At 42.0% G+C, this 15,166-nt stretch overlaps 1 protein-coding gene across 2 annotated transcripts in view; it reads left to right on the top strand.

The window, feature by feature from the left end:
* LOC108892909 (fibroblast growth factor 14) overlaps positions 1-15,166 on the top strand; it is a 52,038-nt gene that overhangs the window by 19,255 nt on the left and 17,617 nt on the right. Inside the window, exons 1-3 of one of the 2 annotated variants that reach the window (XM_018690687.2) lie at positions 1,768-2,518; positions 10,693-10,803; positions 14,164-14,267. In XM_018690687.2, the coding sequence (XP_018546203.1) occupies positions 2,326-2,518; positions 10,693-10,803; positions 14,164-14,267 (408 nt within the window). In that variant the 5' untranslated portion in view covers positions 1,768-2,325. Of the gene's footprint in view, positions 1-1,767; positions 2,519-10,692; positions 10,804-14,163; positions 14,268-15,166 lie in introns of those variants that run through there. The other variant, XM_018690686.2, reaches the window with a different exon arrangement.

The raw sequence follows: 15,166 nt of genomic DNA, 5'->3' as shown, positions 1-15,166 counted from the left end.
AGACAGTCTGTCATGAGCTGAATACAGACTGTAGGAATGTGCAGGATTGAGTTAATGAGTGGAGCAGGTTTCATTGTCTGCATCAGCTTTCCTAAACACACCGTGTGAGTGTCACTCGAAAATAAAATTACTGTGACAGGGGTGAAAAATGTTGCTGTATTCCACAGCTCATACAATTACTTCCTAACATGGGAACATAAAGCATAAAGCATAAAGCATTCAGATTTAGTTTCATGCCTTGAGAATGAACTTTTTCAGTGAAGTAGGAGCCATTTTGTATCCAACTTTTGGAATTAAAATATTTGCATATGCATAGATGAACGGTAATAGTGGAAAAAACCATATCAGAAACAATTAATATTCAAACAGAGTATTTTCATCTCCTTAAAACATACATGGGAGGGATCTTTAAACATACACAAAATACTGGAATAGTAAAATATCAAATAAGTCCTAGCTGTAATTGTAGAATGAGTGCAGAGGTTGACGGAAACCTCTCAAAGAAAAAAAATACAGAGGGCATGACCTTAAGTGGAGGCCCTGGTAAAGGAATTCAAACAAAAAAAATACTGAAAAATGCCCCACAAACAATGTGGAATTACTGAAGAACAATGGGCATTTCATTTTAAAAGGCCACCATAATCACTTGTCTAGCTGTGAATATAGTCTGCAAATAGGCCTGTTAAAGAGATGACACATAAAGTATCTCTTTAACACTATGAGAGGTATTCCACGGGTTAACGTGGGATAGAGAACGTGAAATGTAACTAAAGAATAGAATTCCACAGTGTTCTATTACACTACACGTTTCATTCTGCCGGTTTCAGCCGACCACCAGCCGGTGACGTCGCCCCCACAACGCCCCCCCCTCCTTCTCCCACCCCAACCCACACACCCGGCCACTGGCCCGTAATGAGGATGACAAGTTGTTTTGGGGGGCGCGTGTGTGACTGCTCGCTCGGCGCGTGGCTCTGGCAACGGTGTGGTTCCAGAGAGCGCTCGCGATTTGGAACGTCAAACCACCCAGAACGACAGTTACAGGGACATCCGGTCATTACTTTCAAAATAATAGGCCTAATAAAATATATTTAATATTGTATTATAATTGCATATTCTAAGTTATAATATTTCACATCCAATGAAATGTCATTTATCCTAAATAGAGTTTTAAAAGAAAAATTACTTCTGAAAAAGGTTCACAGTTTGGTCTAGTCTACAGTCTGCGACAGAGACTAAAGGTCAATGTTGAATAAGAGCAGGTACATCATAAAAGAGGACTAAAAGAATCACACTAAAAGGCCATTAAGTAAAAAAAGAAAAAAAGAGAGTAACTATAAACTGTAATACTTAAGGAGAAGTTCATCCAGGCAGTAGTCAATGTTAACAAATTATAAATTATATAATATATAAACTATAAAGGAAAAAGTGGATAACCTTTAACAAACATATATTTTTTTTATTTTTGGAGTGGAAACTATTAGCTGTATTTTCATTAAAAAAAAAAGAAGAAATGATCTAGATCAGATTAAAATTGTCCCCTTGATGGCAGCAACAAGTAGGCTTGTGGTAGTAGTGGTAGCAGTACCTACTGCAAATGACCTGACAAAACGACAGAAAAACAAAAAATAATAATATGCTATGAATGATGATAATGACCTTCATTAAACTGCCAAAAGGTTCACGTTTTTTCTGTAAAGTGACTCAATGTGTAAAATTCACTTGCGAATAAGACATATACATTAAGCTTTCATTTTGAAAGCCAAAGAGCCTTATTTCCGGTAATGCTCTGGGTGATTCTCGCTATTTTCACGCAGCTGGAGCGGCTCGCGGCGGCACGCGCGCCTCGCGCCTTCTATCAGCGGAATACAAACGGACGTCTTCAGAGGAGAGGGCAGAATTGCTTTCTGAGGCATCATTCTCCTTTTCAGAGGGTTTTATTTGCCTCGCCTGTTGACCATGGGAACACAAACTGACAAACGAGGTCCGGTGAATTCGGTCGGAGGAGCCGTTCAGTGACAGCTGCTGTTATCTGACTGACAGACAGCCCGGTGAAACGTGACGGACAGGTAAACCGCTGGACGTTTCAAATCAATGGCCTGGGGAATAACGACAACAGAAGATATGCTGTAATGTGAAGTGGTGTGTTTATTTTGGACTTTAACGCTTTCTGGCTGAAGTATGGGGCTGTTGTAGCCGGTAAAGCGAAGACTGGAGGTTTGTGTCTGGTTTTGTCTGCGCTCCGTCCCCTCCGGTGGACACAACTGAAGAGACTGGAGACACGGACGGAGACAGGGCTGTTTTTGTGTCGGCTGTTTCGGCGGAGACATGGCAGCGGCCATCGCCAGCGGTTTGATCCGGCAGAAGCGACAGGCGAGGGAGCAACACGCCCACCGACCGACTGCTCACCGGCGGCGGAAGAGCCCCGGTAAGAAGCAGGGGCTGTGCAACGGGAACCTGGTCGACATCTTCTCCAAAGTCCGGATATTTGGCTTGAAGAAGAGGAGGCTACGGAGACAAGGTGCGAGGGGGAAATTGGGGGGCGAACAAACGCGCACATGCATGCACGCAGACAATCGCACGGACGCAAATACATTGATATGTATATGCACGCGCGCTTCCACACACACGTACAGAAAACGCACGCGCACATACACTTTTACGCGCGCCACATTCGCGCCCCCACAACCAACCTTCACACGTGCACGCCCTGGCTGGTGCACGCATGCACACTCGCGCCCGCGCGCGCTCACACACGCACACACACCCCAATCATGCATAAACACAGACTGACAGACTCGTCCCTCTCTCTCTCTCTCTCTCTCTCTCTCCTCTGTGGACACACACACACACACTGTCATGTCTTGTAGTGTCCTATGGTTCAGTAGTTTCCAGGTACATCCATTATTGAAGCCACAGATTAGTCTGTCTAGTCTCTCTCTCTGTCTGTCTCACTGTGCATCTCTACCTCGCTCTCTCATTTCCAGCTCATAATTCAAAGTGCCTGATCACTGAGATCAGACTTTGCCTCAACATCAGGAAGATGTCAGACCAAAACACAATCACAGCAGCAACACTAACACCTCTCTCTTATTTTGAAATCGCTCTTTGCTTCATGTGTTCCTGATTTTTTTTCCCTTGCAGAAAACAGAGGCAGTTTTTTTGCTCTTGAGGGGGTCAAAAAAGTAATTTGCCACATTCAGATTTCAAGTCCCACTCCAATCCAATTTAACATCATTGTTAAATCATGGGATGGATCTTTCTGTGGATGCATAGAGAAGTGATTAGATATGGAAGCGAATGCAAATGAATGAGAATGTTGTGATTGTGTGCTATGGTAAGCGTTCAATAGCAGAGGCGATAAGTGCTGTTTTGTAATCAATTGATTGTGTGAGAAACCAGCAGGTGACGGAGGGAGGGAGGGAGGAGAGATGGAGGCAGGAAATGAGGAAATGAGAGGAGGGGAGGCGAACGTGAGGAGCCGTGTTGATAGGAGTTGGTTTTCACCAGTTTGGTCTGGTGTGTGACGGGAATTTGAGGGATCTGAGAATTCCAGATCTCCGTGAGGGCTGAAGGTGATCTCCTCCTTTCCTCTTCCTCTCTACCTCCTCTCCTCCTCCATTTTTCTTTTCATCACCTCCTCCCCTCATGTCTTAGCCTCACTTCCTCTTCCTTATTTCCCTCTGCCACCTTTCGCCCATACATCCTTTCTACATTTTACTTACCTTTCCTCTCCTTTTGTCCTCTCATCCTTCAATAACAACCTCCCCTCCTCACCATTTTCCTCTCTTCTCTCACCTTTTTTTGTCACCTTTCTCCCTCCTCTTTTCATCCCTTCTTCCAACTTGATTTTCATTTTCCTCCCTTCTTCCATGCCACCATTTTTTACTTTAGGAGAAATAGACAAACAGCCTCCTTTTCTCTTCATCTCTCCTTGTTTTTATTCCTTCTTTCTCTCCCATTTCTCCCCTTTTTTGTCACCCCTCTCTCTTGTATCTTCATCCTACCACTCTTCCGAAATCATCCACTTCTCCCTGCCTACCTTAGATCTTTTCATCCCTCCTTCTTCCTTTCTTTCTATTCTCCTGTCTTCGTCTTCCCCCTCTTTATTTTTATTTTTTGCTTCCACCTCCCTGCATGTTGCTCCTAGTTCTTCTGCATTTTATTCCTCCTCTCTTTCTCCTGTTTTCCCTTTGTTGGCACCTCCTCCTCCTTTCATTTCCTCCTTCTACCATTCATTCTCCTCTCACCTAGCCCCCCTCCTCCCATATCTTAGATCTTTTCTTCCCTTCTCCCGGCTTCATTCTTCATTTTCTCCCCTCCAACGTTGCCTCCTCTCCTCACGTTTCATCCACAGCTCCTCTCCCTTTTTGTCCTTTTTTGCTGTCCATTTCCCATCCTGTTCTCCTCCTCATCTCTCTATTCTACATCCCTTCCACCTCCATTGCACCCCTCCACCTTTCATCCCTTCCTCCAGCTTCATTGTGTTGTCTCTCCCCTCCAGCCTCCTCTCTTCTCTCCATCTTTCCCTCTCTTACCTTCCTCTTCTTTCTCCTCATGTCTTAGCTTTGCATCTTCTCCTTTTGCTACCTCTCTCTCTTGCCTCCTTTCTTCCTCTTCTCCTCTTCCTCATCTCTTCATCCTACCACTCTCCTCCTCTCCATCCTAATGCTCTCCTCCAACCTTAGATCTTTTCATCCCTCCCCATCCCTCCTTTCCTTTTTGGAGAGATCAGACGACATCAGACTCCTCTCCTCGCTCTCCCCTCTTCGTCACCCTTCCACCCCTCGCCTCCCTTCTTCTCCCGATCCTCGCCTCATCACCTTCCTCCTCTCCACCCAGTCCTCACCCGCGCACCTTAGATCTTTTCATCCCTCCCTCTTTTTCCTACCACCTCCTCTCCCTCCTTCTGTCTCTCCCTCCTCTGTGTTCCCAGCTGTGAGAGCTGCTGGTAGAAGCTTGGCAACGTCCACGGTCTCTGTGCTCTGTCTGTGTGTGTGTGTTTGTGTGTGTGAGAGAGATTTGCCAACATCCCCTACTGTCTTCCAGAGGTTTTGTGAAGGAGAGACACACACTCAAACTGATCTGCAGCCTTCGCTACTCAATCAAAGATGTGATTCAATACAGCTTCAATTTGAATAGTTTCATCAGCTAGAATTGATGTGATGGAGGCTCCTTCTTCTCCACAGCTATGTTGTTTTTATTAGTAATTAAAGTGCATAATTCATGGCATTAATATGGGAGGATTTTACTCAACAGTATTTAAATCCTGCAGTGAAATCAGCCTCACTAAACAGCTGTTAACCCACCTCAAACTGACTTTGAGTGGAGGATTTGAGGATTTGACTTAAAATTAAAAGTTCATTCACTGCTATAAAATGTTGCTTTTTGGAAGCTTGAACCAAAAAATAAGTAATGTAGCTGCAGAAAATTCCCATTGGCTGAATCACAACACCAGCCAGGAGAGGATTTCTTACATTACATGCTGCCACTGAAATGCACCTGCTGTAATATATCCATATCACATGGGGGTTTTAAGCCACCAGAAAGACGGATGTATTAACTGCAAAGCCAGGCTGTGAGGTATGCTTTCCACTGTGAATCCATCGTCCAATTCAGGAACATTTAAAATCCCCCCAAAAAATCTGTTTTACATTTATGTTTTATAAATGAACACGTCACAGATGAAATGCAGAAGATGTGACACGTTTGTGAAGAAAAGATAAGAGACAATAAATAACATTTCCAGCAGCTTCCTCAGACCGTGCGTCACACAAACAAGGACAGAGAGATTGAAATGTGACTGATTTCAGGCCGTTTGTGGCAGTCCGCTGTGCTCCGGATGCTGGGCAGGTGAACTCTTATTTTGAATCATAAAAGCAGCAAGAAATGCCACAGCTGTCAGTTGGAGTGATATTTACTTGATGCATGAAAATATAGACTTTGTTCTACTCGTAGGAACAAGGAAAGTGCAGGAGTGTGGGGATGTAACAGCTGAATGCTTTCATTATCAATTAATATGTCAACAATTTGTTTGATAAATTGTTTAGTCTGTCCACTGCAGTGCATTAAAATATCTTGTTTGTTTTATAGCTAGTTAAATAGTTAATTTATTAGATAAGTACATTTCAAACAAAGAAACGTCTCCTGTCTGAAGTTCCCTCACAAAAAACACAACTCAAAAACAAGAACATTTTACTGAAAGGTTTCACACTTAAATCATTATATAATGAGTCTTAAAACATTAAATGGTCTTTGTCCTCTGTCTCACTTAAATCTCTTTAGGGAGACCATAAAACCTGCCTGTTCCTATAGTTAATGGCACCTAAGTACCTGAGTGTTATTATGCACTCACTTTGGCCTCACAGACTTTGGATGTTTTTCATGAGATAATAAGTCCTTGAGTTGCCTGACCAATGGTCTAAATGTACAGACAATGTCATGTAAACTAGATACAGGTCAGCTCCTTACTTGTGTTTTGCTGCCAGGTGCATCTGTTCACCTTGTTTCAGGCTTGGCTCCAGGTGCAGGCCCTGATATTCCTCGCCTTCAACCTGTGACCAGGTTGTGATGGATGTCCACACACCTCCAAACAAGCTCACTGAGGCTCACTAAACCCTAAACCACAATTACTGTGTGTCAGTTGCAGGAAGGTGCTGGAGTCCAAGTGTCTGTAGGTTCTTATTTTTAAGTGAGGGTAACTACGAGGACAATGTCGGCTGCTTGTTAGGCGCTGTGGCTGAGGAGGAAGCTGAACCACAATGCTCTCGATTTGTTGCTGTTTGTGTTGCGTCCTCACCCATGGTCATGAACTCTGGGTAGTGGCCGAGACAGTGAGAATAAGGATATGCCAGAATGAGGATTCACTGTGGAGATGAGGAGTCTAGTGATGCGGGAGGACCCTAAAAGTCAAGTTGCTGCTCATTTATATTCATAGAAGCAGGTTGCTCTTTTTCAGGCACCTGGTGAGGACACCCTAGCAGAAATTTGCCTAAATCAAACAGAAAAAAATCTCATTTAAGCCTGTAAATCTGCGATCTATGAAGTAAAAATCTGAATCAGCATTTACTCAGGACATTTTGTAGGAACTGTTTTACCCAGCTGGCATCTGATGACCAGCAGATCCTTCAGGAGGAAGAAGACGAGGGCTAAATAAAAAGACATCTCAGCTGCTCTGTTGCCACGTGGCTGCATGAACCCGACCCAGACACACAGCTGGAAAAGGGATAGATGAAGAAAACTAGTTCCTATGTATGCTTTTAAGTACAGGCTGTTCTTATGCCTTTCAGTTAATGCATAATAAGAAACCAGTTTGGAAAATCAGAAGATGAAATCAGCTCATTAAAGACAACAATATGTGGTGCAGACTTGTTTAAATGTGGACATAATGTCTCATCAAGACAAAATCAGGTTGTAGACTTTGTTAGTGTAGATACATAATCAAACAAACTGCATCACTGGTGCTATATCATCTACTGTATAAAGGACATTTACTGTAGCTGAGCCAGATCTGAACGGTCTATATTTTATCAAGAAATCTGCCCCTTTCAGCACCCTCAGTGTTCCTCCAATAATTACTAATCACTCTGATGTAAATGAGGGTAAAATAAGTGCATTTAGTCGCTGCTCGTGAATTCGTCACTTGGGTGCTTTTGTGAGATGGTGTGTGTGTGTGTGTAAAAGAGAAGAAGGTCTTTCAGTGCGTCACTTGTATGAGACAACCACGATGATATTTTATACCGTGTTAAACACTGTATTTAGACTCAGACTTGGGCAAATTAACAGACAATATGACATGTCAAATCAGCGTGGCCGCCTGACGGGCTGACTGATTGAATCAGATCACATTATGGTGAAAATATAGCTGTGTGTGTGTGTGTGTGTGTGTGTGAGTGAGTGTGGATGGGGGAATACCCTTCCACTGGAACAGTCTGGAATCACGAGGCTGTTGCCGTGGCAACGCGATGGGGATGGGAATTTCCCTAGTAACAGACAGGATGCGGAGATACTGGGAAGAGTGGGAATATCATCCTTGACGACTTGTGGGAATGTCACTGTGGCGACGGCCCTGTCATTAAGTAAATGGATAAATAGACGTTAGATGGGTGGATAGACACATAAATAGAAGATGAGGTGATGCAGCAGGACAGTCCTACTGTGGAGAAGTATTGATTTTTCATCCAATACAGCGGGGAGTTATGCAAACACCACCAGTAACACCATTTCAGACTATAATAGTGCTCATAATGGGGCTGGACAATGTGATTAAAAATCTATATCACTATATTATACATGATATCAAATAAGATAAATGTAATTCTAGTAGTTATTTAAATACATAAGAAATATTAAATTTCCTTTCATGTGATAGCTCCCTTGTTCTTGTCCCGAATTAATTAGATGACTAATGGACTGTTGATCAGACTGTGAGTTGATTGGCTGGTTAAACATCTGTTGAGATGTGATTGGTTATTGTAGCTACTTTCAGATGATTTATATAGAATGGCAGCTTATGGAGGGTACACCAGAGTTTCAGTGACAACGCCAAAACTTTTTTCTTCCACATCTTACTTTGAAAAATACAAATGTTTTTCTACAAAGCCCTCGTTCTAAAATAAAATTACATGGCCTTGAAATTTTCCATCGGCTGAGTCACAACGCCAGCCAGGAGAGGTTTTCTTACATTACATGCTGCCACTGAAATGCACCTGCTGTAATATATCCATATCATATGGGGGTTTTAAGCCAACAGAAAGACAGGTGTATAAAATGCAAAGCCAGGCTGCGAGGTACGCTCTCTGCTGTGCCTCCACGTCCAATTCAGTAACATTTTAAAATGTGTTTTACATTAAGTTTTATAGATTAATACCCCACAGATGAAATACAGAAGATAGAGAGAAAAGCTTCCTCAGACCGTGTGTCACACAAACAAGGACAGAGAGATTGAAATGTGACTGATTTCAGGCCGTCTGCGGTGGGCAGCATGTTCTGATTTCTGTTCTGCTCTGACAGACGGATGCTGGGCAGGTGAACTCGTTATTTTGAATCATAAAAGCAGCAAGAAATGCCACAGCTGTCAGTTGGAGTGATATTTACTTAACACATAAAAATCAACTGGAAGATATGCTCAAAATATATCTACATTTACAAGAATGCTCTGGTTTCCAACAGCCTTTCACCTACATGTATTCTGCATATAGCTATGCTCCTCCTAGTTGTATGTCAGCCAGCCAATTTAATAGCTGTCTTTATAATCTAACTGAGATTTATTATTAACGGCACAGCACAGACTTAAGTAGTGTGCAGGGAATTTTCTTAGTTCGTCTGCTGGTTACAAGCTCCACGGCTCCTCTTTCCTCCCTCTCCCCTGCTGCACAAGATGGATCCTTCACAAAGATGGAAAACACCCCTGCCTCTCTGTCTCTCTCTCTCACACACACACACTTCATAAACTGGGTCAGCTGTGGCTTTTTTCTGTCTCTATGCATTAGGGTATACCTTTACACATTCAGTCCCCGTCTCTTACACACACACACACACACACACACTTGTTAAAAGGGGATTCCCCACCCTGCTAATGGCTGCACCGACGAAGGCGAAATCACCGACATGTGTTGGAGAAGGAAAATGGGTGTGGTCACATGTAAGTGTGCGTGAGGAGCCATATTAAATAATCAATGTCACCAATCAACAACCAACCAACGTCAGTGTGCGTGTGTGTCTGTGTGGAAAAAGTGGACTGTCTACAGCAGAGGAGGTGACAAGAGTGATGATGATAGAACGGAAAAAAAGCCTGTCTGTACCTGCCGAAGACGCTCAGTCTGTCTGATATATCACCTAACCCCAGACTTTGTTTTGTCCAAAGTCTTCCTATGACTCAGTCGGTCTTTATCCCTCAGGTCCTTCCCATCTCTTTTGTCACTTGTTCTTTCTCTCGCTCTCACTTCTGAGCAGCTGTAGTTTCATTCGCTTTGTTTTATTTCAGTCATTTCTTCTTTGATTGCAGGATGCAAGAACCAGCGAGAGAAGTGACTACTGTTTAATTGCAGCAATATGAAATAGCCAAGAGCACCTACGTTTGGAGACTAAAAATTTAAAAATCTCTATTGGCATAACAATGATTTTCTTCTGATTGTGATATTAGATCTGTAATTATATAAACATCTGCATTTTAATCACTGTAGATTTTGATAAATCCAGTGTCTTAATATCTGTCTTAAGCTGCTTTAGATGGGAAGAACTATTAGAGATCCACACAATTATCTAAAAGGGAGGCATATCTACAAACCAAGACATTGGTCAATAGATAAATAGCAAACAGAATACGTCAGCTACAAAGCCACTATAAGGCTGCCCCTTTGCTATCAAAGGTTCAGAAATAATTTATCAGTGTTATTCAAGTGGAACAATGACCAGGAAGGAAGGATTAGTCCAAGAATCCTGTAATGGATTGGATTTGCTTGACTAGTCTCTCCAGAGGAAATCCCTCAGGATGCAGCAGGTTACATGTGGCCGCACTGTCCCTCTTTAATGCCAAACTGTGTTGTATCCAATGTGCCTGCTGAGATGATTGAATTCAGAGGATGAATTTGTACATAAATCATTTATTACCTGGTTGTATGATGTGTAGCATGTCCTGATTTGAGGATGAATTATTTTCTATTCTCGCTCTCTCTTTTCGTCTGTGTCATGTAGAACCACAGCTGAAGGGCATAGTGACCAGGTTGTTCTGCAGACAGGGCTTCTATCTCCAGATGGGCCAGGATGGAAGTCTGGACGGGACCAAAGACGACAGCACCAACTCCTGTAAGTACACACATCTCACACACCCCATACACAAACATGTACACTTATATTTAACAGCAAATGTGAAGAAATGAATATATTTGATAGTAAATATATCAAGAGCTGGTAAATGTGCTTTTTTCTAAGGTACACCTGATTCACAACAGCAAATACGTTTTCATAAGATAATGCCATCTGACTCACATTTCTTACTTAACATGATGAGGAAACATATCCGCAAAATGGTCACTTACTACACTTTGTATTTCATTTGCTTTCTCAGCAATACAATATAATATAATATCAGTCATTTCTAATAAGAGAAGCATTGTGATTTTCTTGACAATGCATGAATGTCAAGAACAGCAACAAGAGAGACCAAAAGAGAGAAAGAAAAGAAAACTCTGTGCTCAAAACAACACAGAGAAGAGTTGCAGCTCAAAACCAAAATTTCATCATAGCTAAGGAAAGGCTATGACAGTTTCTCTCAAGGCCGAAAAGTTATTTAGAGATGACATGTCAGTCTCTCGATCTTCATCTGATTTGAAGAAGGTTGAAGTTTTTCTCACTGTGAAAAGGAGAGAACAGCAGTAAAGAACACGCCTGGATGATCTAATGAATTCAACTTATTATAAAAACCATTAAAGAAATTTGATACAGCTACACCATCTACGATTAAAAGAATATTGATAGAAATGACTGACAGTCGTGTTAAAGGTTGGTATTGATTGAAATTCACAGAATATACGAGCATAAAGACAGCAAGAAGACAGTAATGGTGTTTTCATGATGACTCTGTTTGGGCCATTTCACGCAGTGCATGCAGTGTGTTTTCAGAGAGCACACCAACTGTTCCACCGAAAGCGACAAGTGGCTGCTCACAGGATTTTATTTTTAAGGCCTGGTTTATTGGACCTCTGCACCCCACACATACTTCAGGGAGGAGATGCAGATGGATGTGCCGGTCTTAGAGAAAATCAACTGCTAATAATCAGTGATAACTACAGCAGGCGACTCAGTGGTCAAACATTGGCTGAGCTGGTTGCTCTCTGCCAACCGGCCTGTTGCAGCGATGTCCCACTTGTTTACTATAATTTATCTATTTTTGCCTTCACATCAAGTTTTTGGCAAACGTCTCTCCGTTGCCAGTTTTTGAAAATTTTCTGCCACGGCTCAGCGTGTAGATCAAACAGAATTTACTGCCACTTGCACTTGTTGCCAGGCTTCAGTTTGTCTGAATGAGCGGCGTTCAGCAAAGAGGAGACATCAGTGACATCTCCTGCAGCATTTAAAAGAAGGGCTGTTACCATCTCTAATCAGCTGGGCACATATCTCCATGTTAATGAAGCCTGTGTGTGAGCATGATAGTGGTTTAGAAATCGTGATATTTATCAAGGATGATTACTTGCAGGTGTACTTATGCACATTTGATAAATTTCTCTGGCTCAACCCTGAATGCTGGTTGTTTAGAGAGATTTAGCAATAATATCTATGCAACCTTGATTAATGAGGGCTCTGATAACTCAGGTAATCAGCTCTTGATTAGCGTGAAAACCAGCAGGGCTTTCAGTCCTAAATAGCACATTCACTCCCACAGTCTTCATTACAGGTCATTGTTGTGGTAGATTTTATAATATCTCGATTATGCAATAATATCTATGTATGTATTTCCCTCTGCAATATGATATTGACTGTCTTTACAAAAGTATGAGACGGTAGAAATATTCCAATAAAAAACTGTTGACAGTGAGGTCTGTGGATAATCCAGAGTATCTGGGACATTGTTTTAGGAGAGACACTCTGCTGTGGAGGCAGAAATCTCAGAGGCAGGCGGCATGAAACAACAACATCTATATGCCAGAGCCACGGGCTGCAACAACTAGTCGAGAGAGCAGTCAAGTCACAAACACCTGAGAAAATGACAGTATCAATAATTGATGAAAAAATCCCTAAAATGAGACAAACACTGCATCTCAAGATCCACAGAAAACAATAGAAGACAATGCAAAATAAGCAATTTTTTATCAACACAACACATCTTAGAAAGCTAGAGAAACTGCATGACCTCAAAAAGACAGAAAAATAAAACCTTGGGAAATATGTACATTTATCTGGAAATGTTAGCACTGAGCAACATCTGAATTTCTGCTCTGGATGTACAGACAGGCAGACTTCACCTTGAAGCCGGTTTGACATTGTTTCTGTCATAACAGCTCGTCTGTCTGCCTGTGCTGTCAGCAGGCTAATCAATAACTCTGTGATGATAAGAGGCACACAGGTTAAAGAGGTGTCATTTCAATTGACCTCAGCGTGAGACCGAAGAATTTCAGCACCCTTGAAAGGTCACAACAAATGATGGAGAGTAATCGACATAATCATTTTCACATTTTCACATCAGACAGGAGCTGGATACAAGAATATATCACAATGAAGGTACGTAATAATAATAATGATGATAATAATAACAATTTTCAAGCTTCATCATCGTCTTTTTACGCTTTATAGCAAAATGTCAATTGGTCTCTTGTAGCAGCTCCTATCATTGTGACAGCTGGGAGGTTTTCTTCGTCTGATAGGCCACCTGAAATAACAATACCAGCACATTTTTATAGCTATTTAATGTTAATTTTCGCTCTTTCGCATACAGACTATTCTCACAGGTGTTTGTAAATCACATCTGCGAAGCTTCCACAAGCTCGTTCACACGCCTTCAAATCCACATGCCACTTCTCAAACTTCTCACCTTTATTATTCTTTATGAAAATACAAAACATTCTTACAGAGATAAGAATATCAGCACATTAGAGAACACTGTGAGAGCTGTCCCGCTGCCTTCTGCCTGTAAACAACTTCAACATTCATTACACAATTTCCCTTGTTCAATCTCTCAATCAATAGCTAATGTGCTCTATGGATTTGGAAGCTTGACTTTTTACAATTATGGCCAAAAAATAGACAAATAGTTAATGTCTTACAACTGGAATAAATCTAACAAGATACAAGACAGTAAAGGATTTCAGGAGGTGAACAAAAACACCTGTGACAGCAAAATACCTGCCCAAGGCTGGAAAGGTGTGAAATGATGTATGTTATTACATAGAAAACCTTAATTGTGACAGATTATTCCTGGGTTTTGGGCAGAGTGTGATGGGAATTTGGAAAGCAAAGGTTTGTTCTGCGGGCATCTTCCTCTGCACAACTCTGAGTTTAAAAGCCCTGCAAGCAGCCCCACGAGGCCAGACTGCTTCTTCACCTCACCAGCTAACCCAACCAAGTGAGCAAGAGACCCAACATTTCTGTGCTCAGAAGAGAAACACACACACACATACACCAACAAGAAACATACGAACATGAACTCAGTTTGTCTGTTTTTGTCCTCAGCTCTGTTTAACTTAATTCCTGTGGGTCTGAGAGTCGTGGCCATCCAATCAGTCAAGACTGGCCTCTACATCGCCATGAATGGAGAGGGTCACCTCTACTCCTCGGTGAGCACACACACACACTCACACAGAGTATACTGTACAAGCATGGACACAGAGAATGAGCAGTTCCTCACCAGGTTTTTGACATGTTTGACTTGTCATGGTCACACAGTTATCGTGCTGTTTTGGAGCTGGACAGTAGCTGTGAGTCATTCTTGTCTGTGTGGTGGGGGCTTACAATAATGTTCATTTTTGGAAAAACCGTTGGACTTCATCGCAAAACATGTGTCGTTCATCCAGGTCCCAGGTGTTCGGTTTATCATCAAATCTCTGGTCATTTATTAGGCTTTGCTTTATCTACAACAGCACAGACTTCTGGCTTGCAGTGAGCTGGGGGGAAAAAGTCTGTGGTTATTTCCTTGATTTCAGCTCTTGTGCAAAATAACACACTTTAAACAGATTTCACCTCAGGAGAACCACTGGGTGATTTTAGTGCAGCTCCTCATTTAGCCGGCGTACAGACCATTGCATCCACTGTGTCCAGGGACTTGGATCTGTCTGCAGAGCCTCTCCCGCTCTGTCTGAAGGACGTCACGTACAAAGAGCAGTTACAAAGAAATTCTCCGTCATAGGCATAAATTTAAAGGAGAATTTAAGGGGCAAATCAATTAAAATTCAGTCAACATGTATGTTGTTCTGAAGAAGTAGCAAAGTGCTGCAATTGATGAATTCTTAAAATCAACTCAAAAGTAAAGTGGGAGCCTTGTCTGAATGAAAATTATATGAAATTTCTTTTTAGTTCATATGAAAAGCCTGGCTGAGTTTTTAGAGCAAGGAAGACAGAGATCTTTTTTCATGTGAGAGGACAATATGAAAGACCTAATTTTTGAGGTTTTGTGGAACAAAGGATTGGAGACAGGTTCATTAGACAGAAAGAGAGAGATGGGAAAAAGCAGAGATAA

This window comes from Lates calcarifer, linkage group LG7_2, assembly GCF_001640805.2.
Source record: "Lates calcarifer isolate ASB-BC8 linkage group LG7_2, TLL_Latcal_v3, whole genome shotgun sequence".
NCBI lineage: Eukaryota > Metazoa > Chordata > Actinopteri > Centropomidae > Lates > Lates calcarifer.
This window is presented reverse-complemented; position numbering and strand designations above follow the sequence as displayed.